Source organism: Hippocampus comes, unplaced genomic scaffold (genome assembly GCF_001891065.2).
Source record: "Hippocampus comes isolate QL1 unplaced genomic scaffold, H_comes_QL1_v1.1 scaffold77, whole genome shotgun sequence".
NCBI lineage: Eukaryota > Metazoa > Chordata > Actinopteri > Syngnathiformes > Syngnathidae > Hippocampus > Hippocampus comes.
This window is the reverse complement of record NW_017805289.1, coordinates 240441-267115: the sequence shown is the minus strand read 5'-3', so window position 1 is coordinate 267115 and position 26675 is coordinate 240441. Positions and strand designations below refer to the sequence as shown.

Here is a 26675-nt window from a genome sequence, read left to right as displayed (position 1 = left end):
CGATTTGTTCATCCATCCTGCCCATCGATGTTGTTCCCCCGTATCCGGATACACTTGCACAGTCCAAGCCCGCCACACACCCCTACCCTTGCCCCCACAGGCCGGAATTCCTGCCCTCTTATCTCATCAATCTGTTTCAAAGCCTCAACTCACTGACTTTCAGTATTTGAGGAATGCTGATGCGCAGCCTCACAGACATGCTGCTGCTGCTGCTAAAAATAGATTTTAGAAGCTACAATTTTGGCCGTCATATATTGTAAACAAACGTTCAAAATTCAGACACGGCACTGAAAAAAAAGCAGTTTTTGCTCTTAGAATAACTTTTATTTAACTTTACAAATAGTTCAAAGACAAACAACCTGTGATATCTATTTCGTGGGCTAAATGTGTTATAGCAACAAAACTGTGGCGCTAAAGTACTTTTTAATCCAAATTTCAGTAAGCACACATAAAGCATAAGGGTGTAAAAAAAAAACAGCCAATAGTTAAAATGTGCAACAAAATCAATATTGGCAGTCATTTGTTTGACTTTTTAATCCTATGGTGTGAGACTAGAGTTCTGTTTTTTTTTTTTTTGTGACTCACACAAGCTGTTGTCCAAGTCCCCTGGCCAGCCAAGGATGACTTCCAGTAATAATGGCGTGACCTGTGGTGGTGAGCGTGGCGGGTTGAATGAGTGTGTGTGTGTGTGTGTGGGGGGGGGGGTGATGTGACGGGGGTTGCATGCTTACACTCGGACGAGCACACATAAGTGGATGTAGTTCTGGAATGATGGCACAGGTGGGGGTCACATTTGGATATGGTTATTCTGAGTTGGCTTCTTGACCCATCAAATAGGATGACACGCTTGTGCATTTTTTTTTCTTCATGTGATAGTGCTTTATGGGTAGGATAAATAAAATAATGGCATAGCAGAAAATGTATTTGGCATGTAATGTCAGTCTGGTGGCATTTTTGACGTTCCTGGTATTGTCTCAATGTAAACAGGCAGGCATATAGTAACATTTCCAAAGCATACACTGCTCTCTAGTGGGGATGCAGTATAGAGTTAGATTACAGGAGGTCAGATTTATACGTTTGACTCAACTGCATAAACACAATGGAGATTCAATGGCTTGATAATTTGAGGAAAATCACTTTTGTTTAAACCCATGAGTCTCACCCATATGCTATTAGAACAAAAATCTTATATCTCTATGATCAGTTAGCAAAAAAAAAAAAAAAAAAAAAAAAAAAAAAGTGTTGGACATCCAGTAGCATCTAGCTCGATAAAATCTCAGGATGTGTTCCCAAAAGAGAGAACTGTAATACTGATCGCTGTGTAGTACAACATTTGATGGTTTAATATAACACCGCACTTGGTAACAATTACAAGCCTGCTATTTTCTGGAATCATCAGATAAGAGCCTTTTTTTTTTAAAGGCAGGATCTATCGCTCACTTTGTCCCATTAGGGTATTCTTAGTAGAAAAGGATGATTGATTGAATTTGATTGTTGATTATTAATCACATCTTGAGGCAAATAAGGCGAATGCATTACTTGGCTGTAACCAGCAGAGGCGCTGTGGAATCAAGTAATGAAGTGCACCAGGACATCAACTGCGGGAAGTTGAGCAACATGCGCACAGCTCCTGAAGGCAGCATTATTCTGCTCCATCCCCCCAAAAATTCTTCTGCTCCATGAACAAAAACAGTCATTATTTCCTCGGTTGTCAAGGAAGGAAATGTGGTCAAATGGACACCTAAACAAATCAGGTGAAAGTCGACGGGCCGTGTCTTTAACCCTTTCAGGGACAGCGATTACTACAGTGGACAGCTTATCATGTGATCAGGTTACAGGGTGCATGAAAGGGTAAAACAACATTTATGGACCAGCATCATCGGGACCACGAGAGTGATCACATACCATCGCAAGCTACTGTGTACCAGTAGGCAATCCCTTTCATAATCTCTGCTTTCTATACATTATTTTACAGGAGTCAAATTCAGACATCTTATCACACTGCTCAGTCATCAGTTTTAAACCCCAAATTCCTCTGTGATGATTAAAAAAAAATATCACCCCCCTCTCTGAAAGGCAGCAAGCTCAGAACTCAAATGTTAGTTTGTTTGGATTGGGTAATGAGATGGACGAGAGAAGGTTATCCTATATTTCTAGCTGTTGGTCAAAAAAAAAAAAAATTAAAAATAAAACCCTCCTCCTGAAGTCTGAGCCCACGTCGGTCAGGTAACCCAAAACCTGGATCGGGGAGTCGGTGTGGTATATGGGGAGAGGAACAATGTGGCTCTTTGTGCAAGCTGGGCAGAGAAAACAAGCCGTTTCCCCTGGAAAGAGATCATATTCAGGCTCCATCTGAGAAGACCACACAGGGCTGATCGCTGCCCTGTCTGCAGTGTGGAGCGAGGAGTCGGGAGAGGAGGGGGGGAGGGGGGTTGAGGAAGACGAGTGCACAAACATCGACACACTTTCGGGGATAGTCTAACAAGATGTCAAAAAAAGATGGTCCATATCAAACAGTCCTTGGACACAACAGAGCAAACTAGCCTTTGACATTTTTCTTTGGTCCCCGCCTCCCTCCTCCCACTCCCCCGCATGTAGACTTCGTGCGGCCATCTGGGCTTCCTGCTTTGGCTACCTGCTGGTCCACAGGCTAGGCAACACCGGTGGGCTGTGGCGAGCAGGCGGGATGGTGTTAGCACTGGCGCCGTCCACACGAGGGCGGGGTACTGAATCTGGCACTGCCATACGTTGGTGAACAGGGGTGCTCTTCATCCACTGGGGAAGGGGGAAAAAAAACAGAAGGTGGGCGGGGATGAGGAGATGTAAGAGATCCTTTAAACATATCACATGTATTTATTCACCCATGTCATATAAACACTTTGAGTCAACTCGACACTACCGATAAATTACACAATCAAACCAAGAACATCTGGCCTCTCTCTCTCTCTCTCACACACACGTGCATATTAAATGCCAACAGACGCACACTCAATGTCATATAAACACTTTGAGTCAACTCGACACTACTGATAAATTACACAATCAAACTAAGAACATCTGGCCTCTCTCTCTCTCTCACACACGTGCATATTAAATGCCAACAGGCGCACACTCGTGAAGGCAACTGTTCTATACTCCCTCCGTCTCATTGCGTTTTAGTTTCAAAAGCTCAGCGAATACTCAAAGTGGTTGGTTCGGATTACACAAGCCTATAAAATATCCCAAATAAACGCAAAGGAAATTTAGACAGAAAAAGCAACCGTTTCCTGAGCTCAAATGCGCCACCCCCCCTCCGTCGGCTGCCATTTCTGTCAAGAGCGCGAGATATTTTAAAAGACGTTCGGTCGGTAATGACAATGAGGGAGGAAGGTAATGCTGCTCTCAAAAGCGCAGAGGTGGTGAGCTAAAGCCATTCACGTAGGGCAGCGGCCAGCTCTGGTTACACACAACGGCCGGGCCATAAATCCGTCTGCACGACACAAGCAGCGCGCTGTGATTTCATATGTATCGGTTACTAAGGGAACACTGGAAACCACAACAAATGACAACACTCACTTTTCGTGAAAGGGAATCGCGCAAAATATGTGCCAAAAACCATTATTTCAAAAGACAACGGGTTCGCGCACGCTCTGTCAACAGCGTTTGAAAATAGTTTTTTTTTTTTTTAAGTTGACCGTTGACCTTTCAAGGGACAACGCAGCGGAAAAGCAGAGCGGTTGAAATGAAAAACCATGTCTGAAATATCAGCGGATTAATCTCAGGACATACGGTAACACGATCTCATTATGGCAAGATACCAGTGGGCGCGGGCGGACGGGTGGTGTTACAGCCATTTGGACTACCAAGTCGACGAGTGAAATAAAGAGGGCCCTTTGATAGGTCCAAAGTCAGGAGGCTGTTCTGCTATACTTAACATCTGGTTGGCAACGAACAGCAGTTGCCGGTGCAGACGGGGAATAAGATGATAGGAGAGCGCTTGAGTCAGCCAAGCTCGCGTGTCACAATGACGTGCTTAATTGAATCATTCTGTTCTTGTCCATATGTTTTCGAAAGAACTTCCAGAGCTGTATTCCAGCTGGGTCATACTCGTACAGTAGTACCTTGTAAGCCTTTCTGAAAATCATCTGACTTGCTGTATTGACACTGAAGCATATTTGTCTCAGTTTGATTTCAAGTTTGCCGGATCATCTCTTGCTCATCGGTCACCTGATACAAAAAAAGTGGACCAAAAATTGGTGCACCGCAAACTACCCGGGATAAAAGTGTATGTTCTACACACACGACCGAGTGGAGCCAAAGGAATTCTGGCAGGCAACCAAAGCATTGTGACTGTCAGGTTGTCGAAAGTGATCGCCTTTCAAAGTGACTCTCACTACCCGTGCCCTTCACCTCCTTCCCCCTGTTTGTAACCTTAGAGCCCCGAAGAGTGCCAGGTAACCAGGATTCTCTCCGTTCGGCGCCATGCTGTTTAGTGACCATGTGCGTGTGAAACCTGTGATTCAGTTTCCCCTACGGGAGTCTGCGCACAGACTTTCCGGCCCTTGGTCAAATGATATTTGGTATGATTGGTGGTTTTTAATTCAGAACATGGCATGTCACTTAGGAAAGGGTTGCTAAGTACTATAATGCAAGAGGCTTTATAAAACCAATAGCATTTATTACAGTAGTTTGTCCACTTTTCCTGTCATTCCCAAAGTTGTTCATTTATTTTCCAAGTCTTGGGGCTTCAGACATGCGCCAAATTGAGCATATTAAGTGTTCTCTCTGTCTCTCTCTCTCGCCTAAAACTTTCATTTCTTACCTCTTTTATTTGTTTTGATCACGGATTCGTAGGCATCTCCTCTTCAAAGCTGGCTCCATGTCTCCAGCACTGGGCATATTAGCAGGGCTCCTTAAACTACCCTTGTCCCTGAGTTTGGGCAAGAGTAGTGGGGTGGTGGTCCCACCTGTCTTTTGTGCGGTAGGTAGGGCATAGGCGTGGTCCTCGTCTGGCAAGTGTGGGTCTTCTCCTGTATCCCTACTGGCTGTTGAAGGCTCCTCTGTCTGATTAACTGGGCCCTCAACCCGTACAGAGCAGACAACTGAGCACTTGTTTTCTTTTATAGATTCCATCTCGGTTAGTGCGGGCTCTGTAGGTGCGGGTGGTCTCTGGGGTAAGGGTGAGCCCGGACTGGCTATGGATAGCACTGAGGAAATCCCATTAGGACCATGGTTCTGAGATTTCAGGACAGAAGCCTTGGCATCATATGAGTGGTTGTTCACTTTAGGGCTTGGAGTGTGTGAAGGTGAGGTGTGGCTGTCCTTATGTTGGTATACAGTGTCAAGCGAAGGGGGCTGTGTTGGTGGAGGTGGGCCTGATTTGGTACCCTGCACAGACCCTGACTCCTCTAGCCCTGAGAAGTCCACTACTGCTTTGACGTTGGGTTCTAGCTTCACCTGGGATCTCTGTAGAACCCATTGTATAACTTGTCGTTCTGAGTGCTGTTGTTGTTTGTAGTCCGTCAGTCCTTCTGAGCTGCGTGTTGAGGAGGGTGATGTGTTGTACTGGGCTCTGGGAGATAATGTTCCACTGTGGCACGTTGACGATGGGGATGAAAATGGCCTCTCTGATTTAACCCAACCGATGTCCTTGGAATTGGAGTCACTGGGTGAAGGGAGACCATGAGGCAAGTTTCCACTCAATCTGTGGTTTAACAATTGGCCGTTCCCTTCAGGGTTCCCGGGGGATGGAAACCTTGCTGGTATGGATCTACATCTGTCTGTTGCCTCTGGCACAGGCTGTATAACACCAGTGTGGTTTGGGGTTTCGTGGTTTGTTTTGGAGGGGACTGGAATTGGTATCGGAATGGGTATTGGGACAGGTAGAGGAACAATAATGGGGTACGGTACCAGGACAGTGGGCTGGGGTAGAAGAGGACTAAAGGAAGGAATGGCAAAGTTCATTAAGGGAGGCATTGGCACAGGGCCTCTGGGTAACATAAGTGGAGGAGAGTGTAAGCCAGGGTAATAGGGCCGAGGGAGAGGATGCATCAAGCCTGGGGGGTTAACGGAGGAGGGATTGGGAGGCTGCAGGTGTGGAGACTGAGGAGGTCTGTGGATAGGACTGGATGAAGAACCAGAGGGTCTTGGATGGTGGGCATTAGCTAGGGGGCTTCTGAGGCCCTGGGCATGAAGAGGAGGTCTAATGAAGGGCATTTGCATTTGAGGCATCCGCGGATGTTCTAGTGGGTGGCGTGGAAGAGGAGGAGGAATAAGTGTAGGGTGAGGTGACACCTCTAGAGCAGCAGAAGGTGGAGGAGGGTGAATGGGCCTTTCTAGAGTTCTCTGCCCAGTGACAGTAAGCTTAGAAGAAGATGATGTCTCTGATGGCGACCCGGAGGATGATTCTGATGATCCCAGGATTGGTGTCGGGCCCTTGGGAGATATGTTTCTTTGATGCGCTTCCCCTGTGGTACTCGTGTTGTTCCAAGACTCTGGCGTGAGAAGGTTTTGCCCGAGAATATTGTGGTCTGATCTCCCCTCTTGGCCAGCTCTGGCTGGGCTTGAGCATGTAAGAGCCGCTCGAGCTTCTCTGTAGAACACATCCATCTTGTACTGATTCAGGCATTTGGTGCTGCAGAACTGGAGTCGCTCTTCACCCGATCCGAAATCCAGGTATTCTTTGGTGTGGCGGACATGCTTACACCAATCGCACACCTGCAACACAGGAGAAAGAGACTGTGGAGGGTCACAAAGGTGATCCGTCATGTTATTACCGGTGTGAAACTGTTGATTAAGGATCCTCTTACTCTGACGTTGCTGTTTATCTTCATCACCAGCCTGGGTGAGTCCTCCGTATGGGAGTGCTGGGGCGATCTCTCCCCATGGAGGTCTTCATCTCTGGCCTAATTGGTAGAAACCACAATATGAAACATCCACAGATAATCAACGTCAAGCAGTTAAGCAAACTTGAGTTCACACATGTGATGGATTAACTTGAAACTGTAGCGGTGTTTTCGCTTGTAAAACACACTAGAGTGGAATCGATCTTTTGGCCAGCAAATCACATTTGAAAAACTCTGGCAACAAGCGTAAAAAAAAACAACTTGAAATGATTTGCCCTGCCATGAATGGCATCAAACCCTAAAGGTCAGTTCAGCGAAGGGAAAATCATTATGTGGTGAAATAGATACGCATATACAACCAAGCAGTGAGGTAATGCAACTGATGTACCGTCATATTAATGTTGCCAGTATTAATAAGGGAATTTGTCTGGATTTGTGTAAGACGATCTTTTTGTGGATCCGAGTGGTTCCCCGGCCCACCGAGTCGTGTTGAGTTACAACACGTGAGGCAGCTGAAGGTAAGGTATGCACTGAAAGTGGACACCTCGCCTCAGGCCTCCTGGTCTTCTTCTCAGACAAGCAGCAACAAGTCAACCACACTGCTCTCCTTCCCGCCTCTGAAAATGTAGAAGGCTTGTTGCACGCAGTCTACCCAGACCGCCGTTTGGTCCTGACACTCTTGTGAATAAACCCATCACGCTATAGACGACATCAATGGCGAAAGGGGATATCGATGCATGTCACCCCGTACCTCGAGATGGTATATCCATGTCTTAATGGAAGGTGACAAATCATGCTGTGTGCATCCGAGCGTTCCCTCCCAGTCGTTGTTGTGGTCTTTCCCCAAACACCAAAGCCACTCTAATGGGCGATCCCCCTCCATTAACGAGAAACTGATACAAAGCGTCCTGGATGACCTTTGACCTGTGTGTTTTTTTTGTGACAAATTAAGTGAAATTGAATGATTTCCCGCCGCACCCTGGGTTTGGGTTAGCGGGGATAGGTTTGCAGTGAAGGTCAGGTTAAGGTTAGTCCAGTCCTGTGATTGAGTGGCAATGTCCAAAATTGGCAGGATGAGTGGTCGAGAGATGTCTTTTGCTATCTGGTTCTACTCACGTCGCAAAGGATAACCCTCAGCTGTGTCACAACTTACTGATGTTCACAATCACTACGTTCTGCCACTGCTCACCTTATTGCGCTTGAAGTAAGCCCGTCTGCAGGCGGCGAAACACTTCTCGCTGCAGAAGCTCTTGAGCTCGGAGCCCATGCATAGAGAGTAGCGCTTGACACCTTCCTTCTGGCACCAAACACACACTATCTGCACATTCTGCACGTCATCCACTGCAAGGTAGAAGAAATCGCCGTCAAACCAGTGCAACGCGTAAAACTCAAATGTACCACAATTCTACTTTTTTGAATCAATTCAAGTGATTCTGTAATACATGTTTCAGTTGGACTGGTAAATTGGTGCTGTTGTTCAATCCGGCTTTTTTTCATCTCAGGCAGCTGGATTTAGCCAATCCTCCATTAAGCGTCTCCAGTTGGTTCATAATGCTGCTGCTCCCTTTTTGACTGGTATTCATAAGAGGGAGCACAGAACTCCCTTAGATGCCTCCCTGTGCATTTTAGACTTAAGAGTCTATTATTTTGTTGACAAATCTTTCAATGGCCTCACCCCACCTTACCTCTGTGAGCTCCTCCATCGCTATGCACCTGCCCAGTGCCTCAGGTTTGCAGACCGGACACTATTAGACGTGCCGAGGACTAAATGAAGGGTCAGAAGGCTTTGGAATGATCTCTCGCTAAACATTAGGCGAGCCCCCTCGCCGCCCCTCTTTAGAACTAGCTAATTTTTATTCTGTGGTTTTTGACCGAGCGAGGATAAACGATATGGAAGATTGCATGAAAGATCATTTTAATGCTCGCTACCTGCTGACGGCTTTATGAGCGGCACGATAACGGGCGCGCTCTTTTGCTCCATGGGCGTTCTTGAGGAGGTGTTTGTTGATGAGGAGGAAGAGGAAGACGAAGGAACGCCGAATGACTCCCTCTCAACGCTCTTCATCGCGAGGACCGAGTGACTGACTTTGCTGTCCACGTTTTTGGGTTTTGGCAATGAGTTTTCTGAAAGAGATCGCGAAAACATCTTCACCATCAACGAATTGCATCAACTTTCCAAAAGGGTGGTGAGCGATAATAGATGAATCTTGATTGAAAGATGACGCTATAAATTTGAGTGATTAAAATGTCAGTAGAACCCGCAGAACCCGTTGGCAAAGTCTTCTCTCAATTACAGTCAAGCAACTGCCCTCACCTTTCAACACGGACACATGCTGCCGCCTCTCCCTGTAATTCCTGATCTCGTTGGCCTCGGCGTCTCGGAGATCTACTTTGTCGTAGCCGTACCATCCCAGAAGCTCGTTCATCGTGCTTTCTGCAAAAGTCTACAGTGGACAAATAGGAGAAGCAGTGGCGGATTAGCATTGTTTTTCAATGTGTAAAGAATAACAGATAGAATATTGTTTATATGGTTGCGGTGGGAGTTTTTATCCAACGCTAAACATAATCAGAACTTACTACCGGCGAATGAATGAAAGGGATTCTTTCTCAGCTCCAGCCTGGTTAGAGAACTGAATCTGAGCACAGTGGAGTCCAGTATGACACTTTTTTCCATGATGTATTCATGTTGTTTACCCTTGCTAAATCTGAGACGGAAAGGTTTAAAACCCGACACCGGCGTGAGATCTATGAATCATCCTTTGTTTATCTCATCTAATTAGAAAAAAAAAGCGGGAGAAAAGAAAACGGTTTAGCTGCAGATGTGTGGTCCCCCTTTTTCTTCTTCTTCTTCTTCGTTTTTTTATTTTTTTGTGTATTTTTTTATTACGACCAGATGAAAAATAAATAAATCAAAGCACAAAGGTCTCTCTCTTTATCCACCCACCTCTCGCTGCGGTTTTGGAGGAACCGGATTGGAGGAGAAATCTGATCCAGAATGGGCAGAAATCAGAGTAGGACACCCAACACCACAGTGAGGTCCCACGCTTCTCGGAAATGCCCCGCTTTTCTTCCTTCTCCCAGCTCCCCCCCCCCCCACCTCACATCCATCCTCCCCATGTTTGCCATCCTCCCCTCCACCCCGACACCTTCCAGCCCTGACACCCGACCCAGTCCGGCCTCTCGGGTTTCACCCTTTTCCAACACAGCCAGTCTGCTGCGGCAGCGTCGAAGCGCCGTAGTACCGACAACACATTCTTTCCCTTCCTTTCGCTTTCCTCACTCCGACCTCTGCTCTGTACCGGGGCCCTCAAAAGAAATGGATCCCTCCCTTGACTTGCTCACTTTCTGCTGCGTATGTGTGCGAGCGAGAGCAGCGGTATCATATCCAGCTAAATATGCCTAACGATGATTAAAGTCAAGTATCCGGTGTCTGGTGCTACGCTCTTGGGCCTGACATGGAGGGAGTAAGTTTGAATGTGGTGTTGAAACAGATGTATTACAGAGACAACACTGGGCCGGACCTCAGCGGAATGAGAAATCTGTTCTCCTGCCTTCCAGTATGTTACCCGCTTTCCATCGTACCTCTGTTAGTTCAAGGACTCGACACATACACTCAATTGGCAGATTCTTATAGGGTCAACAGAATTGATTTCAGACAATCCAGAGCTTTAGAAATAGGAGTATAGTTGGAGTCCCTCAGGGTACAGTCAACCTGAATATCCCTCCCCGCACTGTTGTGCTACCATCCAATGTAGAGATTTGACTTGTCACCCATACAGTTATATCACACAGTACCTGTTCCAGGGAAAAATATCCAAACAGTGACTCTTCACCCCTTTTCGTGCACTGATAATGATAACCTGTCACCTGATCACATGATAAGCTGTCCACTGTAGTAGCCGCTGTCCCTGAAAGGGTTAAAGTCCAGTGATTTGCCCTTTGGGGTTCACGAGCGTAGATTGGACCCTCGGGAAAGAAGCTGAACCTCCCAAGTACACATATTACTGACACCTCATGGTATATTATTGGATTCTAATATTTCTGTTTATACCCGTTCTGTGACCCAAATGTTCTGAGGTCAAGTCTTGGGAATTGCACTCCGATGGGACAGTACTTCTATCTCTGACTGTGTCGGGACAGAAATCTGACAGAATCATGACAGTTATTGATAGCTGGAGCTTTTGTCCAAGGTAAATGTTTGCAGAACCACATATTAACCCTTTCATGTACCCTGTAACCTGATAACATGATAAGCTGTCCACTGTAGTAACCGCCGTCCCTGAAAGGGTTATTTGGAAAGCCTAACTTAAGGGACGGTATATCGGGTCCCTTAGTGGGTTACAGCGTGTACTTTTTTTCTAGACCTGTGCAATATATTACTGTAGATTTGTTGTGATTGGACAGAAATGGAGGTTTACTGTACCCCTATGTCGGATAGGTTTCATATTGGACTCTGACTTAAAACTGTTCCCGAGCACCAAAAAAGATTTTCCCAAGGTGTAAAAGCCACTTATCCAGGGTATAATTCCAGTGGCACACCCACTGTACCCCTGAAAATGATCTACTGTAATGTCAATGTATGTACAACTCTGACGTTCTTTCACCGGTTTTGTCTGTCCACCCTTCCCACAGTGTTGTTTGTGTTTCTTTTTTGGCAGTTCAGACAAACATCTGCTTTGTGAGAGTGACAGGCCGTATCCTAAACCGCAGCCAGATTTGTGTCCAAAGCCAACAAACCGGGGGCTGACCCAGAGAGCCAACCGGGGGCAAGCTTTACATCAAGCGAGGATAGCGTTTCGCATGTTTTGATTAAAATTAGTGGAGCTCGTAACACTACACCTCGTCTGGATATCAAAACTCCACAGTCCAAACCACTTAGTGAAAAAAGAGCACATTTCCTTCCCGCGCTGCCAAAATCATCCCCTCCTTCATGAAAAAAAAAAAAAAAAAATTCGATTTCCCAGGGCTGCGGGCTTGAAGGAGCCTTGGATATCCCTTACCAACACTCTCAAATAACCACTGTCCGAACCCAAACAAAGCACACAATCCTTGGATAGGTTTCCATGCAGTAATGTGTACATAATGGTGGGAGCGAATTGCGCCTTTGACTGTGATTTGACTTGTCATTAGCAGAACAAGGAGAACCTTTGAGGAGGCGAACATCTCTGATGTTCAAGTGGTGATTAAGTCATGTTTTGCCACCGAGCGTGAGGTTGACGTGAGTCCATTTGGGGATATTCATGTCCCAACCTGACCACCGCCCCCACAGTTCAACTCCAGCGGGGGCTGGGAAGAAGTGACGCACATCTGGGTCTCCAGTGGACACAACTGTGTGCACGTCGGGGCCACAGCTGGCCTGACGCCGCGTCACAAAAGGGACAACCTACTTTTTTTTTCCATCAGCTAACATCTGCAGTGGAATTACAATTTCCTGATTGGGTTAGATTAATATGTGAACACTTGTTGAAAAGAGATAGCTTGATAAGTTATGGTCTGTCACATTAAATGAATCAGAAGTGCATTCAGTATATTAGTCCTGCAGTGATTTGTGAGTGTATAACTTAAATAGGAAGAAGGGATTTTCTATTAAGTGACACAACATCCTCTCTCTCACCTTCATCTCCTGATTTATTTCCCTCTTGACGGGATGCGCGGGTTTCCTGCTGCGTTTACTTTCTGGCGGTCTCCCTTTCTCCATCTCTGGCATAGTCCCGGTCTGTGGTGGATCCGGTTCGGATTGAAGTTGGATGTGGCAAGCCGTCAGAGAAATTCGGTGGATCAATGGAGCGGGCCAGAGTGAAAGCTGTCACTCACAGTGACAGCGGCTGTCATTCCCAAACGTGGGGGCTCCTTATCTGGGGCTCCACGCAAAAAGAATCCGCGGGACATGCGTGCGCGCTCCGTGCTGGAGGCTCCACTGGCGAACCAGCGCAGCTCGCTGAGTTTTTGCGTCGTCAAGTTAGTGTTGATAGGCAAAGGGCAACTTCCGGTTAGGACTGAAAATAAAACGTTATGGTAAAATGATTTGTAAGCTGATATCGCAAGTCATTTGAGCATCTATTTGATAATTGTACACACTTTGTCCTCACTAGTAAGTAATTTTAGTACACGAGTCGGACGTTTCTTAAGAATTATTGTTTTTTTCTCCACGATTGTATTTCTGCGCACTAATAGAATAATTTGGGCGGAAAACGAAAATCTAAGGTTAACTAGTCAGTTGTTCACATGGTTGGTAGTCAGTAAAAATATGTCAATGGGAACTGGGTACTTTCAGTTCGGTCAGCATGTTAGGCAAGTGGTTTGCACGTCTGCCTCACAGTTCTGAGGTTCGGTAAATAAACCATTTACAAGTTTGTGAGACTTCAAATATTTTTTAAAAAATATGAAGATGAAAGCGATATAGTCACAATTTGCCTTCAAATACTTTATAATGCTTGTTTAAATTTCCCGTTACGGAGTACCCATTTGTTATGCTTTTATTTTGAAAGCTAAACAGCCTGCTCTTGGTTTAAATACAAATTTTTACGATGCTGCCTCCCCGCCCCTCAGGATGGAAGAGGGCAGGCTTCTGATTTGATGTAACCTAACACCGGGCACCCACCCCCGCTGCCTCCCAAATCTCACCAGATACATTTCATAAGGAATGCAAAGACTGTGTTTTATCTGAGGACACAGGACAAACACTGTCTCTTGTCCTAAAATAAGGAAGGAGATGATAAGGCCGCTGCGGGTTAAATGATACGGGGGAGTCAGTGGGGTGGGGTGGGGGGGGGGGTCTTTTTCCACTTGGCATCCTTTTGATCAGAGCATGTCCAGTGTAAAACACATGAAACATCCACAAGGTCAAGATGCGTAAAAGGTGAAAGTCAGGTGAAGTCTTGGTCTGTACGGCTTTACGCATCTGGAGGTTTTTGACGAGAAACATTAGTGCCGTGGTTATTCTGGATGTTAAAGGCCAGGCAACGAACTTGCGCCTATCGTGTTTCCCAGTCGGTGAGGAAAAGATGGGGACGATCGAGTTGCATTCGGTAACATAAACATGAGTGTCAAGCGTGTTGTGTTGCTTGAACGGAATTATTTTTACCTGATTATTTTTGCATGCGAGCTCAGAAATAGGACCGATACGGGAGGGGTACATTTCCGTTCCTTTAGTTTCACTAATGTACTCCATTGGGTGAGTTACTGGACACCATCTGTGACATTTTTGTGGAATTAATGTCTCGCGCTAAACTGACAGCGCTTATATATATATATATATATGTATATACACAAAATGTTCCCAAAAACATGGCCTGTACAGTTCATAAGTTTTATGATCACAATCTTTTGAGCCTAAAAACTTTCATCAACGGCAATACTACAGCTTCACCATACACTAAGCGCTTCTCTTAAAGTGTACTTAAAAATGGCCTTTGGGGTGTACTTTTTCGTAAGGGGAGACAGACAGGAAGACAAGCGCTTTCTTCGCTGTCTCCAGTCTTGCCCGATCTGCTCTGGTTGGAGGAATCCGGGCAGCCCGCTCATGTAAACAGAAATTTGACCCGGCGCACAGGTTTTGGGTTTCGCCCTCCTCGTAGACCCACTGATGACACTTGATCCGGCCCTGCTTTGGGAACAGGGGCTTATCTGATGCCTCACAAAAGGGCCCCTCTTTCTCCACATCTCCATAACAGTGCACATCTGGTGCCTCTGCAGGGAGTGATGGTCCTTTCTATGAGAGAAAGAGAGAGAAGGCGGGTGGGCGGTAGGGGGGGTGTTGGGAATGTTTTTTTTTTTTTTTTTAAAGCAGTGAAGCTCTGTTTCCTCAGCCATCCAATTACACAAATGACAGGGGACGCGGGGCTGTCCAAAGGGGCTAAAGTTTCAGTCGCCTAACATCTGGATTGAGTTAGAGAATGTCCGTGGATACATGATCGCAGTGAGTTTACGTTCTCAATTTGGAGGATCTGGAACATCTTGTGTAGCCTGTCCTCAGCATAAACAGTAACACACTGTAGTAAGGAGTGGTGCACAGTAACACGTATTGGGCAACAGGGAGCAATGATGACCTGATGTGATGTAAAAAAAGTTATTCAACAGGGCAGATCTGGGCAATGTACACCCAGGGGGCCACATCTGCCCCGCCCGTAGTTTCCGACTGGTCCTCATCCTCACAGTGACCCATGAAGTCAAAATAAAACATCAAATATCTAGTGCTTTTATTTTGAAAGTGGTGCTTTTATTTTATGGTCACACGTGTGGATGTCGGTAGAAGTGAGGGAGCGAGCAAGAGGTACAAATTGTTTTCTGTGGTGTTGCCGTGTTAGAATCCATTGTGTCTGTCCTCAATGTTCCACTGTGTGGCCCCTCCCTCCGTTCTGTTTTTGGTTGCCTTTCCCATAATTCAGTGTGGGTTGGGCGTCTCCCCAATCATTGCACCTGTCTCACCGACACACCTGCCAGTCTTCACCCTGTCAACCACACGCTCCTCTACTGCATAAAGGCCAGTCTGAAGAGCTGCATGTTGCCATTTTGTCCCCTAACTTGCCTGTCATCATCTCTGCTGCCCAGCTATTGTGACCTGGGCCTCCGGAACGCCTTGGTTTTGGTTTCTCTGATTGCCATTCGCTTCCTGCCTCCTGAACGCAGCCCTCTCCCCTGACAAGAAACCTGTAAGGAGTTCAGTGTGTCTACCTGTGGGTCCTGTGCATGTCTTCAGCTAAGTTTAACACAACGTAGCTACAGTTTTACAATATTTTTATAGCGCTGGTGGATGAAAGAGGGCCCAGAATTAAAACTACAACCAAACTGGAATCCAATTTAATGTAATAAGTTATTGTAATTATGACAATTATTTTTATTCATTAATTGGAAAAAAAATTACATCCAGGTAAAAGGGACAGAAGGGGGCAGCACTGCCACACTCCTTGTTTGTATTTTCAATGTACCGGTAGTCGCTTTCGCTTTGGACACTAGATGTCGCTGTTGCCATGCTTTTCATGCCCCCAGAACGGACGCGCAACAGGTCAAGTACGACACACTATCCCCCCCGTCACTGTTTTTATTTTTTTAAATCGATTAATATATTTTACAAATTATCTCGGTCACCACGCTTTTTTTTGTGGGGGGGGTGGATCCTGCTCATCATGCTCACCATTGCAACAGACGGCAGTTCGATGGGTCGTTTTCTTCCCTGAGAAAAGTAAAATCATATTAAAACTAATATGCCCAGCTGACTTCCCAATTGTCTGGAAACGTATACAATTGGTGCTTACGTCATTCTACTCTTCTGTACTCCCCTCCTACAGTCCCTATCGGTGACATCACAGCGGCTGAGGACGGTATAAAAAGGTGGTTGGGAAGCCGCTGACACCATTGGAGGCACGAGCATCGAACGGAGGGACAAAAAGCACTTGACCGCCTCCTGCACGACACTTTTCTTCGAAACCAAGTCCAACATGTGCAAAATGACCATCGTCCACCTGGGAGTGATCATTTATGCCATTTGTTTATCAACGCAGGTAGGCTTGCATTTATACTATTCTTTTTGTTTGTTGGTTTGTGTGTGATATTAAGCGTATTGCTGTCATCATATGTGGGATAGCCTTAAAGATCGGAAAGTACAGCAAAAAAAGAAATTGATGACGTCCTGATAAGACAAAAAGCCGAATTATATTGATTTCCCAATGGTGAATTAATGCGAATAAGATGGATTATGATCAAGATGCCGCTTCTACGGATGAGTTTTACTTTGCTGCCCTGACGCCTAAGACTTGATGATTCGGATGCTGTGTGACGCCCGCCCCTGTGCAAATGTGGCGAGAGCATCTAAAGTTACTTTGGGTGTCAGAAGAAACCTGACACGCGTGTGGGCTAATTGTTTGAAACGGTTGAGGAGGCTTTCTTATTAGATCAGATTGTTCACATCTGTTTGGAATATATTTTGAAATGCATTTGAATGTTGTTCCTCAAATGACTCTTCTGATTTAGAGCAGGGGTGTGGCACCTCTCGCAAATGGATACGTGCATTTGTAGTTTTAAGTGTTATATTTTTTTGTATCCAGTGATATATATATATTTTTTTTGGGCGGGGTAGTGTTTAGAATATTGTGTGGTAGATGTGTTCAAATACTGATTCAATAGGTCCCTCCCCCGCTTTGAACAGTAAATATTTGTACATGGAGTATGATACGATTGAATTCAATATGGTATATCAGTCACGTTTGTCATTTATATTATGCCACAACTCAAAGGGCCGCCAAAGCTCAAACTATGAAAATAAATTCAATGTAAAAAAAAAAACACAAATCTTCAGCAACAACAAACCCTATTTACAACTGCCATGCATGTTTCATAAAAGACGATTTGATACGGCTCTCCGTAAATCTCCATTACAGTTCGTCGATTCAAGGACGGTACACTTTAAAATGTAACAATTCAGTTCTATTAATCCAAACTGAGTTTCAGATTCAAATTGTTTTTTCCTACAACCCTAATACACGCACGCACACACACACACACACACCCACACATATGTATATATACTGTATGTTAAAAGTATCTGTCTTCATCCTGCCCCCTGGTTCCAGGTGGTCTCCCAGAACACCACAGTCGCCAGCACAGGAATGACTTCCACCTCCAACAGCAGCATGCCCACCATGGCTACAGACATGTACAGCGGCTCGACCAATTCCACCTCCTCCCCCACCGGAACAGGCTTCTCGCTGCACACCTCCGCCTGTTCCTCCGCCCTGCTCATCATCCTCGTCGGAGCGGCCTCTTTTTTGCAGAGCCTTTCTTGAAAGCTGCCCATTCCCAAAGAACCCACCCGCTCCGGCTGGACCCCCACACCCACCTCCACCACCATCAACCCTGCACCAGACGAACCGAAATGGACACCTCTAAGTAATATTCATAATCGAAATGTGTAATCAAGAAATGGGCGGGTGGGACTTCCGGCAGGTTGGTGCAGGCTGATTCCCTCAGGCCCCCTTTTTTGCACGACATGAAGAAAAATGCAGCTTGCTTCTCTTTGGCCTTTCCACCATTGCCACGCTGAAGATGCTCTGCGCTGCACTTAATGTCACGTGTTAAAATTGTGGACCACTTGGTTTATTCTATGGCTTCAACCCCACCAGGCTATCAATACTGCAATGGCTTTTGGCTCTAAAGTGTAAGAGTATATCTAGTATTTAATAACTGCATGAGCCAAATGAGTTGGTTCCCCTTTTGACTTGGCGCCTCCATCTTTCTTTAAAATGTCGGTTGTATGTAGCAATTACTCTGATGCGGGCCTCGTCCTTCTCGCCTTGTCATTTTTAAGAGTTGTGGTCTTTGTACAATTAACCCCTCTCACACACACACGCACCACTCCTTTTCCAGGCTGACCCAGGAAATGACTGACCACATGGGTGGGGTTAATGTTTGATTCCCCCTTTAAAGCTTATTTTTTGTACAAAATAAAATGTCCTGTGTATGAGTTTGATTTATGAATTCTGTACAATAAATTGTTGAAAAAGAACAAGGTTTCATTTTTCTGGTACAGGGTTGTACACTGCCTCTTACCCAAAATCTGCTGCAGGCGCAAATGAGGATCAGTCGTATAGAACATGGATGGTTGGGTGGACGACTGCTTTGACCCCCAATCATAGGAACCATTTCACAAATGCCGTAGCCCTCCATGCTATTGAATTAGTTATTTGCACATAATGATGGCCGCTACAGCTGCTTTAATAGGCTGTGGAGCTGTCTTGGCCATCAAGAAAGGGGCTGCCAGGCAGTCTAGACTGGCAGCTGGTGGACTGTAAATCCAGAGATGGATTTGGCATTCCATGAAAGCACCACTGATCTTTTGGACCAGAGCCAGAGTAATCCAACAATTGCTATGGCATTTTGGGAATACAGGCATAGTCTCAACAAATTAGCACGGGCCTTGTCTGTGTCCAACTTTGACGACTTCATTGTGTCACAGCAGAAACAAATCTGTTTTGTCATTGAGTCTGAAGGTTAAATATGCTTGTAAAAGATTGGAAGGGAATTTAAAGAACTTCGAGGGACCAAAAATTCGGTTGTCTTGTGTTTAACACTAAAACGTGTGATTTGCATGTGTATGTAAAAATAAAATAAAGGACCAAACTGAAAGGAAGGATTGAGTTTTAAACAATTTTATCACAGGATGTCAACCATGCAAAACAATTGGGTCAAACATAAATTAAAATGATTCATTTTTAACCCAGCCGCTGGGTTATTTTTGCACCAATCCAGGTCCTGAAGTACCAAAGCACCCTCAGACCATCACATTATCACCATCATGTTTGACTGTGATCATGATTTTACTTCCATAGAATGGAGTCTTAGTTTTACACCAGAAGTAATGAGCCGCGCAACTCCCAAAAAGTCCACCTTTTAATTTGTCAATTCACAGATTATTTTTCCAAAGATACTGCGGATCATCAAGATGATTTTTAGCAAATGTGAGATGAGCCTCCTTTGTCGCGCACTTGTGGGCACTCTCATTATTGGCACACCCTGATGGCCTCTCAAAAATTCCAACTTCAACTTAGTCAGTGTGAGGCCCTGCTAACAAACATAACTGGACTCTCGATGATTTTTGGAAACAAAGTTGTGGAATACATTTCCATTTTACATTTTTTAAATGTAAAACAGTCTTCGTGAAAATGTGCATTTCTCTGCTATGCCACACATAGACACGTAATTAAAATGAAATTAAGAATGCCTATAAAATTGCCCTTTCTTCTTTTAATAACTCGATAGAAGTTGACAGCGTCAGCATGTTAAAACATGTCAGACATGGTATAGTGGACACTGTGATGGCAGACCGAGGTGCGTGGTGCTCGGAAATGCCTCAGCACCAGTAAAGCCGTCCCTCATGACTCATTATCCCAACCTTTTGTCTGTCAATCCTCTGTGCACTATTCACCTCTGCACAACACCGCCAGTCTATTAAACATCCCTTTTCTGGATCCTTCCTATTTCAACTGTTAGCTCTGCGTTGTTCTCCCAAAAAAAAAAGTGTCATCCCAAAGTTGTCAATGTACTGTAGTTGTCCTGTTCAAGTGAAAATATATTTTTCCCCTTTCCTGATCTAAATTCTGAAAGCATTAATTGATGGTCGGATATTTGCCTGCAGAATATTCTTGCGGCAAGTCCTCCAGGTCCTGGAGTACTATAGCAGCCCCAAACCATTACACTTTCACCATCAGATGATGATTTTTAAAAGTTTTGGTTTATTCAAGCCTAGGACCAAGAAAGCAAGCGGTATTCCTTTAAAAGCATGCCGTCGTTTGAACTCAAGTTGAACGTGAACCTCATGAGGTGGTCGGCAAAACTTGGTCAATTAGGGTTGACCACGAAAGCAGCAATTGCTACAACAATCACATGAAGCATTTCACGGCAAACCTCTGTAGGCTGACGCAGCATATTGATTCATTTCCTGTTAGACAATCAATTCAGTTCCCTTGTGCTCTGTTCCCCCCCGAGATGACTACCACTTGTCATAATCTTATATCCTCATCGACCAGTGTGACTAACAGTCATCCCTCGTGATGTGACGCACAACACCCCCAAAAAAACCCTTTAATCATTGAGTGTCACGATGAATTATTCAGGCTGTTGCCGTGGTAACAAAGACAATGTCAACACACGTGTCCACATGTAAACTTCAGTCTCCTTATACCTACAAAGGTGTGAAAAGGGATCCAGAAGACTATTTAAACATGTCACAGTATATAAATGTGGGCAGTACTGGAGTTGTCGTTTCAAACTTCTTGGCTGCAGTCACCGACATTTGTAAATCAAGACTACATCAACTATTTCTCTATTTATCATTAAATTAAATTTCTAATTCCATATGGGCCAAACCGGAATTTAACATTTGTTGAATTTCAAGAATTTTATCTGTAGACTTCAGGTACAAGTTTGCTCGTGAGGCTCGTGAATAATTCAGATCGCAGTGTCACATGTCTGAGGTGACTCATAATTACCAAATGTAAAGATAAGTGTCTAATTTCCCCATAGGAGTTCACGCTGTGTCGCAAAACTATTCCAAGATAAGACATGTGAAAACACCGCGACAGGCATGCCAGGCTGTATGTTTTAAAGAAGTTGACCTGCTTGTCATCATTTAAATGTCCACCCCAGCAGACCCAAATTCTTTCAAATGGCTTCATGCTCCCGTGATGTCACACATGTTGACTGTGGCCATTTACACACATTTAAATCCTTGCAAACCAAATAACTCGCACATTTGCAAGGCCGCCCTCCCGTGGCAAACAACAACCACCATCGCTTTCTTTGAAACGAGAGTCTACCGAATATAAAAAGAGGGGCTTTCGGGATCATTGGTATTGTAAATGAGAGGTGAGGCTAGGATAAGGACAGTTGAATGCTCTTTCCTGCCAGATGGCCACCTGCACTTCCTGTTTGGCCCGTGCGGGTTGCTGTACCAACCGACAGTTTAAGTGCATCAGCTCTAATATAAGTTGTTTAGTTTGGTTTCAGTCGTCACAAGTGGCTCGACAATCAGACGGCAATTAGTTTGCTCATTTGCCGGCTTTGGTTTCAGGGAGTCCAATCCGGGGTTGCCGTGGAAACCAAACAAAGGAAACGACCAGTCATGGAAAGCTGCTGTATAATGGCCCTTGTCAAGTCACACTGTGAATTTATGATTTTTCTTTGTTTTTGTTTTGTTTTTTTGCCTCTTCCTGTGTCAATAGTGAACACAAACGACACATGAAGGGTTTCATAGAAATATTGAATGAATATTGACTCTGCCATGAGTGACGCTCTCCCTTTTGTGGGCTTTGTTTGGCCTGTTTAACACGTCAGGAGTGAGCTCAAAGAGCTAACCTGATTTCATAAGCAAATCAGGTTGGGTCCCCGATTTAGAGCACCGATGTCCCTCTTGCTGTCCATGGCAACCAAACTGAAGGGACCGCAGAGAGCGACTGCATAACTAGGACACCCCACCCCCTTTTGGCCCCCACTTTCGCAGAATCCTTCCATCCCTGTCTAACCTTTAGGAAGGACACCTGATGCTGTACGGTAGCACCTGTTTGTTGCATGGCAATAACCTCCGCTCGCGTGGGGGGTGCGCTGAAAGAAAGCCACATGAGAAGGCAGCGCCTTACAGTGCACATGAATAATACTGTACACAATGACTGACCATCTGCTTGGTGCACCACCCTTTTTTTTTGTCTGAACTGCATTCAGCTGTCGACAACACCCAAACATTTTAAAAAAAGCATAGTCCATACTATTTATGAAACATGGAGTGTTCCTCACACATAAAAAAATAATGAAAAGGGGGAAGCGCACTTTAAATTCCAAGGAGAGCACTTTTTAACATATATTCCGTATGAAATAAAACCAATAACAGTAACTCAATCAAAACGCCGTGCTCAAAGTTGTTGCTAAAATGGTCTTATCTCATTTGCAGCTTGACTCACTGCCCACCTGCCCAACACAGCCTCTGCTCCTTCCACCACTTCAACAGCAGGCACTGACATTTCTATCACGGATGTGGCTCATTTTCACTGTCTGCACAGCTAACGTGAAACGTAGGGCAAATGTAGTTGGGCTTTGATAAGTCTGCCTTAAATAAACTGCAAGGATTAAGAAGTACAATACACAGTATAGTATAAGAGTGCTTCATTTTAACCAGTCGGCTTAATGCTCCAACCTGACAAAGAGGTTGCTTTCGCATTGCAGTGTCAGTAAAGCAGGATTCTATTTATGTGAACATCAGTCAGGGGTGATAATTCATTAGGCAGGCCCACTGTAATGAGCCTGTGCAGACAAAGCACCCTGTTTCCAGTGCGTCCTCTTTCCCCTGGGAGCTGTGATCATAATGACAGCACTGTGTCTTGCTTGGTTTCGTGCTGAATCGACTCATTAGAATAACCAGATAATGATTGGTCAATTAGTGCCCTCTCCTGTCTTTCTCTCTCTATTTTTCGTTTAGGGTCGTGTATGATTCGGGAATACTGGATTTTTATTTTCATCTCATTTTAATGTCATTGTTTTATTTATTTTCACATTTTTTAGGTTATTGTGCACTTTTACGTTGTTTTTACTTTTTTTGTACTAACTGTTTTGTATGAATCCAATACTGTACATTGAACAGGTGTTACCGAGTGGTAGTGACGTCATTAATCGGAATATTCGCATCAAATAATATAATAAATTAAGATTGTGATGCAGCCAGAATATAGCGGGAACACTCTTGTGTTAGGTGTTGGTTTATTTATTTAGTAACACTCTCTTTAGTACTCTCGCTAGCACAACAATTTAAAGTTTAAATTGTTGTGTTTTTGTCTCATCTGTGACGGAAGGAAAATCAGTACCCAGTGGTGGTGACGTCAGGACAAGCCTCGCGACCCCATTGGTCAGAATACTAGCATCGAGAAACGTGATTCGCTGCTGCTGGGAGGTGAAAGGTTAAGTGTCATGTAGCCACCTAGCTAGCAAAAAACAATGTTTCGGTGTTTGTTTTTACCACGTTTACTCCCGCTATAGCGAAATTTCACACTCGTTCTAGCAGTTCAATTATACCCGGTTAATTTTGACCATATAAAACAATTGTCTTGACGTTCTTTCTCACTTTGAAGGGAGGACTTTATGCTACTGGATCGCAAACTGTCCCGTGTCTTCCTCCAGGCAGGCTTATGTGTCAAAAACTGACCTTGTAGCTACTGTCAGTTGAAGGACGGTTTTAAGGTTCTGTCCTTAGCAATGGCACACGCCAGGCTGCTCCCCATATTCAGAATCGCTACTGCAAGTTCGACCCAAACGCGAGTCGCCTGGGGTGGACGGTGCTTCCGAAAACATGTTAGCACTTCAGCTTCGCGAGCGCAGAGCTGCATGTCTGCCTGGGTCATCGACCAGTTTGGCACGAACGAAATGCTCAGGTACTCTGAAGATATCCCAGTGCCCACGATCACCTCGTCCAGCCAGGTGATGATCCAAGTGCACGCTGCCAGTCTCAACCCTTTGGATGTGTCCATGAGAGGTAAGCGGTCAGTTCACTAAAAAGCACGTAGACAGCAGTCTGACTTATTGTTAAGCATCACATGACTTTCTTAATTTCAGCCGGGTATGGAGCTAAATTGCTCAAGCTACGAAAGGACCCATTTTCCACAATGGACGATGGTAGTGGTTTTCCTCTGATCCTGGGTCGAGATGTGTCTGGTGTTGTGGTGGACTGCGGATCTGAGGTTGCACACTTTGTTCCAGGAGATGAGGTACATGGTGGTTCCCACTGACTAGGCGTTTGACTTTTGGCTGCTTCAAATGTGCATGAGTCATAAAATATACAGTGGAACCACTTTGCTTGAACAAAATCAGTGGCAGGATGCTGTTGGACCTCCAATTTCTTCCATCAGTTGATCTTCTGTATTGTACCACAAATTTGGATCATAGTTTGACTTTGGGTGAAAAGTCGCAATCCTGGGCTCAATTTTTTGGGGGGGATGAAGAAAGTTAAGAAAGGATAGACTTGGTCAAAAATACCATATTCGGTTTTATGATAATATTCCACCCATCAATAATGTAGAATGTGATAATATCATTTTGTGCGTGGATTAACATCCCTGTGCGGGGAGTAATTCACTTATGAGTATTCCATGCGAAGCGAATGTACAATACAATTATGCGCAAATGTTCTTTGTGTAATCTTGTTACATCATCGTAGAATTATTTCTATGGATGACTAATGAACTCTCAGCGTCAACTGATTCATGAGATTTAAAGATACAGCGGTTTGAAATTTCAAAGCGATTGTGCTTCAGGTTTGGGCTGCTGTTCCCCCGTGGAAACAAGGCAGCCTGGCAGAATTTGTCAATCTGACCGAGTTTGAGGTCAGTGCTTGGCTCCACTTTATTTTCAAGTGATTGAGAACACCATTCCGGCAGCTGTTGAAAATGCACGACGTTTGATGATCTCTTAAAGGTGTCCCACAAGCCGAAATGTTTGAGTCACATGGAGGCGGCATCCATCCCCTACGTAGCCAGCACTGCGCTGTCTGCACTCGTTAATGCGGGTGGTCTTTGCAGAGACAGCTCCTTGAATAAAAGGCAAGCTCAACTCAGTCGAACAGTGTGAAAGTCCAGAACTGCTGCTTTTAATCATGTTTTAAAAACGTAATCAACTTGTCGTTGAATGCCAAGTTCTCAATTGCTCACATTTCTTTCACCAGTCACGATTGAACATGTTTTTTTTCTTTTAGAGTTTTGATTACTGGAGGCTCAGGAGGCGTTGGGACGTTTGCAATTCAGGTGAAACGTCACAAGTTCCGATTCTGGGCTTTTTTGTGTGTGTGCGTGTGTGTGTGTGTGTGTGTCTGTGATGATTTCAGTGTTTTTTTTTCTTCTTGAATGCCAAGTTCTCAATTGCTCACATTTCTTTCACCAGTCACTATTGAACATGTTTTTTTTCTTTTAGAGTTTTGATTACTGGAGGCTCAGGAGGCGTTGGGACGTTTGCAATTCAGGTGAAACGTCACAAGTTCCGATTCTGGGCTTTTTTGTGTGTGTGTGTGTGTGTGTGTGTGTGTGTGTGTGTGTGTGTGTCTGTGTGTGTGTGTGTGTGATGATTTCAGTGTTTTCTTTCCTTCTGTGCTGACAGTTGGCAAAGGCCTGGGGTGCCCACGTTACAGTCACTTGCTCTCAGAACGCCGAGGGCCTCGTCAGAGGGCTCGGAGCCGACGAGGTGGTGGACTACACTGCGGAAGATGCGGCGGACCACCTCGAAATGATGGAGAGGTGCGTGACGTTGCTCTGATTGTGGGGGGAAAAAGAAAAGCAAATGGCTATTAACTATTGAATAGCATTGCAAATAGTAGCATAATAGTTCCTATTTAAGTGCCTTAATGTACCCTGCTGACATCTCACAGTCAACCGCATGCGCCACACTTTCCCCCTAGTTTTTCTAGTTTCCATGGATACCAAGGCTTAAGACCAGAGTGCACAATGAGTCAAGCCCGGTTGAAGCGTTGAAGATGAAACAAATGAGCATCGTGGTGGTATTTTTTTTCCCAGCCTAGCAAATTCAAAAGAAACTTCTCATGTTATTGTCTCGCATTGCCAGATTTGACGTGATTTTGGATGGCGTGGGCGGGGACACTGAGGAGTGGGCGGTGGGCTTGCTCAAACCCTGGTCTGGGGCGAAGTACGTCACGCTGGTAACCCCTTTGCTCTTCAAAACGGATTCTCTCGGCCTGGTGGATGGACTCGTTGACGCCGGATCCAACCTGGGCACCAAAGTCATACAGGTAGCGTTTTCAGATAACAAAAAAAACGAATCCAAACTCTTAACCGAAGCCAAACGTTTCCCACCGAATCCTGACATGAAACTTTGTTGGACAGATGGGGACGGATGGTGACTTAGACTTGTCCTAAGTCCACTTCCGTTATTCAGTGCTGGTCTAGCGGAGTATATGAGGAAGCGACAGTCGGAAGTGGGGGCGTTAGTGTGTGGGCGCCGAGCATGCGCCGATTGCTGAAGCAGCAGTATGCTGTGTTTGTGCAGATTGCAGCCAAATGTTAACCCACCCCCACCCCTCCACCCCACCCCCTCCCAGCAAATAGCAGTGTTTGTGTGTTTCTTGCCAAGCCTCCCGGCCCCTTTTGTCTATGGCAGGAACCAGCTGGACAGTTCAGAGGGCCTTAGCCACAGCGGTCACACCCTCACTTCACAGCTCCTCTCATAAGAGCAACATCGCAGCTCAGCTGAGCCCTCTACTGTCACCTATTGGAAGCACTCAAATCAAATAGACTGCGTGAAAGAAAAAAAAATGTGTGTGTGTGTGTGTGTGTGTGTGTGTGTGTGTGTGTGTGTGTGTGTGTGTGTGTGTGT

At 45.1% G+C, this 26675-nt stretch overlaps 2 protein-coding genes and 1 long non-coding RNA gene across 7 annotated transcripts in view; 2 read left to right on the top strand and 1 right to left on the bottom strand.

Annotated features, from left to right (window-relative positions):
* Positions 1–529: 529 nt before the first annotated feature.
* Positions 530–12761, bottom strand: LOC109516820 (sine oculis-binding protein homolog). Of its 2 annotated transcripts, none has more exons than XM_019871623.1 (7): positions 12439–12761; positions 9139–9268; positions 8754–8948; positions 8014–8165; positions 6789–6884; positions 4802–6717; positions 530–2775 (listed from the first exon to the last, which is right to left on the bottom strand). In XM_019871623.1, the coding sequence occupies exons 1-6, from the start codon at positions 12529–12531 to the stop codon at positions 4807–4809; spliced, it is 2577 nt and encodes an 858-aa protein (XP_019727182.1). In that variant the 5' UTR covers positions 12532–12761; the 3' UTR covers positions 530–2775; positions 4802–4806. The 2 variants fall into 2 exon arrangements, with proteins under 2 accessions (XP_019727182.1, XP_019727183.1); XM_019871624.1 differs by having other exon boundaries at positions 4802–6696.
* Positions 12762–15295: 2534 nt separating this feature from the next.
* LOC109516823 (uncharacterized) lies at positions 15296–18320 on the top strand. Of its 3 annotated transcripts, none has more exons than XR_002168423.1 (3): positions 15296–15475; positions 16112–16324; positions 17393–18320. It is a non-coding gene; the product is annotated as an uncharacterized LOC109516823 (long non-coding RNA). The 3 variants fall into 3 exon arrangements; XR_002168424.1 differs by having other exon boundaries at positions 15302–15475; positions 16141–16324; XR_002168425.1 differs by having other exon boundaries at positions 15305–15475; positions 16155–16324.
* A 4905-nt stretch (positions 18321–23225) lies between these two features.
* The window catches only part of LOC109516810 (reticulon-4-interacting protein 1 homolog, mitochondrial-like), a 7083-nt gene continuing 3633 nt past the window's right edge, over positions 23226–26675 (top strand). Inside the window, exons 1-7 of one of the 2 annotated variants that reach the window (XM_019871610.1) lie at positions 23226–23832; positions 23913–24064; positions 24611–24679; positions 24771–24895; positions 25263–25311; positions 25446–25582; positions 25908–26091. In XM_019871610.1, the coding sequence (XP_019727169.1) occupies positions 23556–23832; positions 23913–24064; positions 24611–24679; positions 24771–24895; positions 25263–25311; positions 25446–25582; positions 25908–26091 (993 nt within the window). In that variant the 5' untranslated portion in view covers positions 23226–23555. Of the gene's footprint in view, positions 23833–23912; positions 24065–24610; positions 24680–24770; positions 24896–25047; positions 25097–25262; positions 25312–25445; positions 25583–25907; positions 26092–26675 lie in introns of both variants that reach the window. The other variant, XM_019871609.1, reaches the window with a different exon arrangement.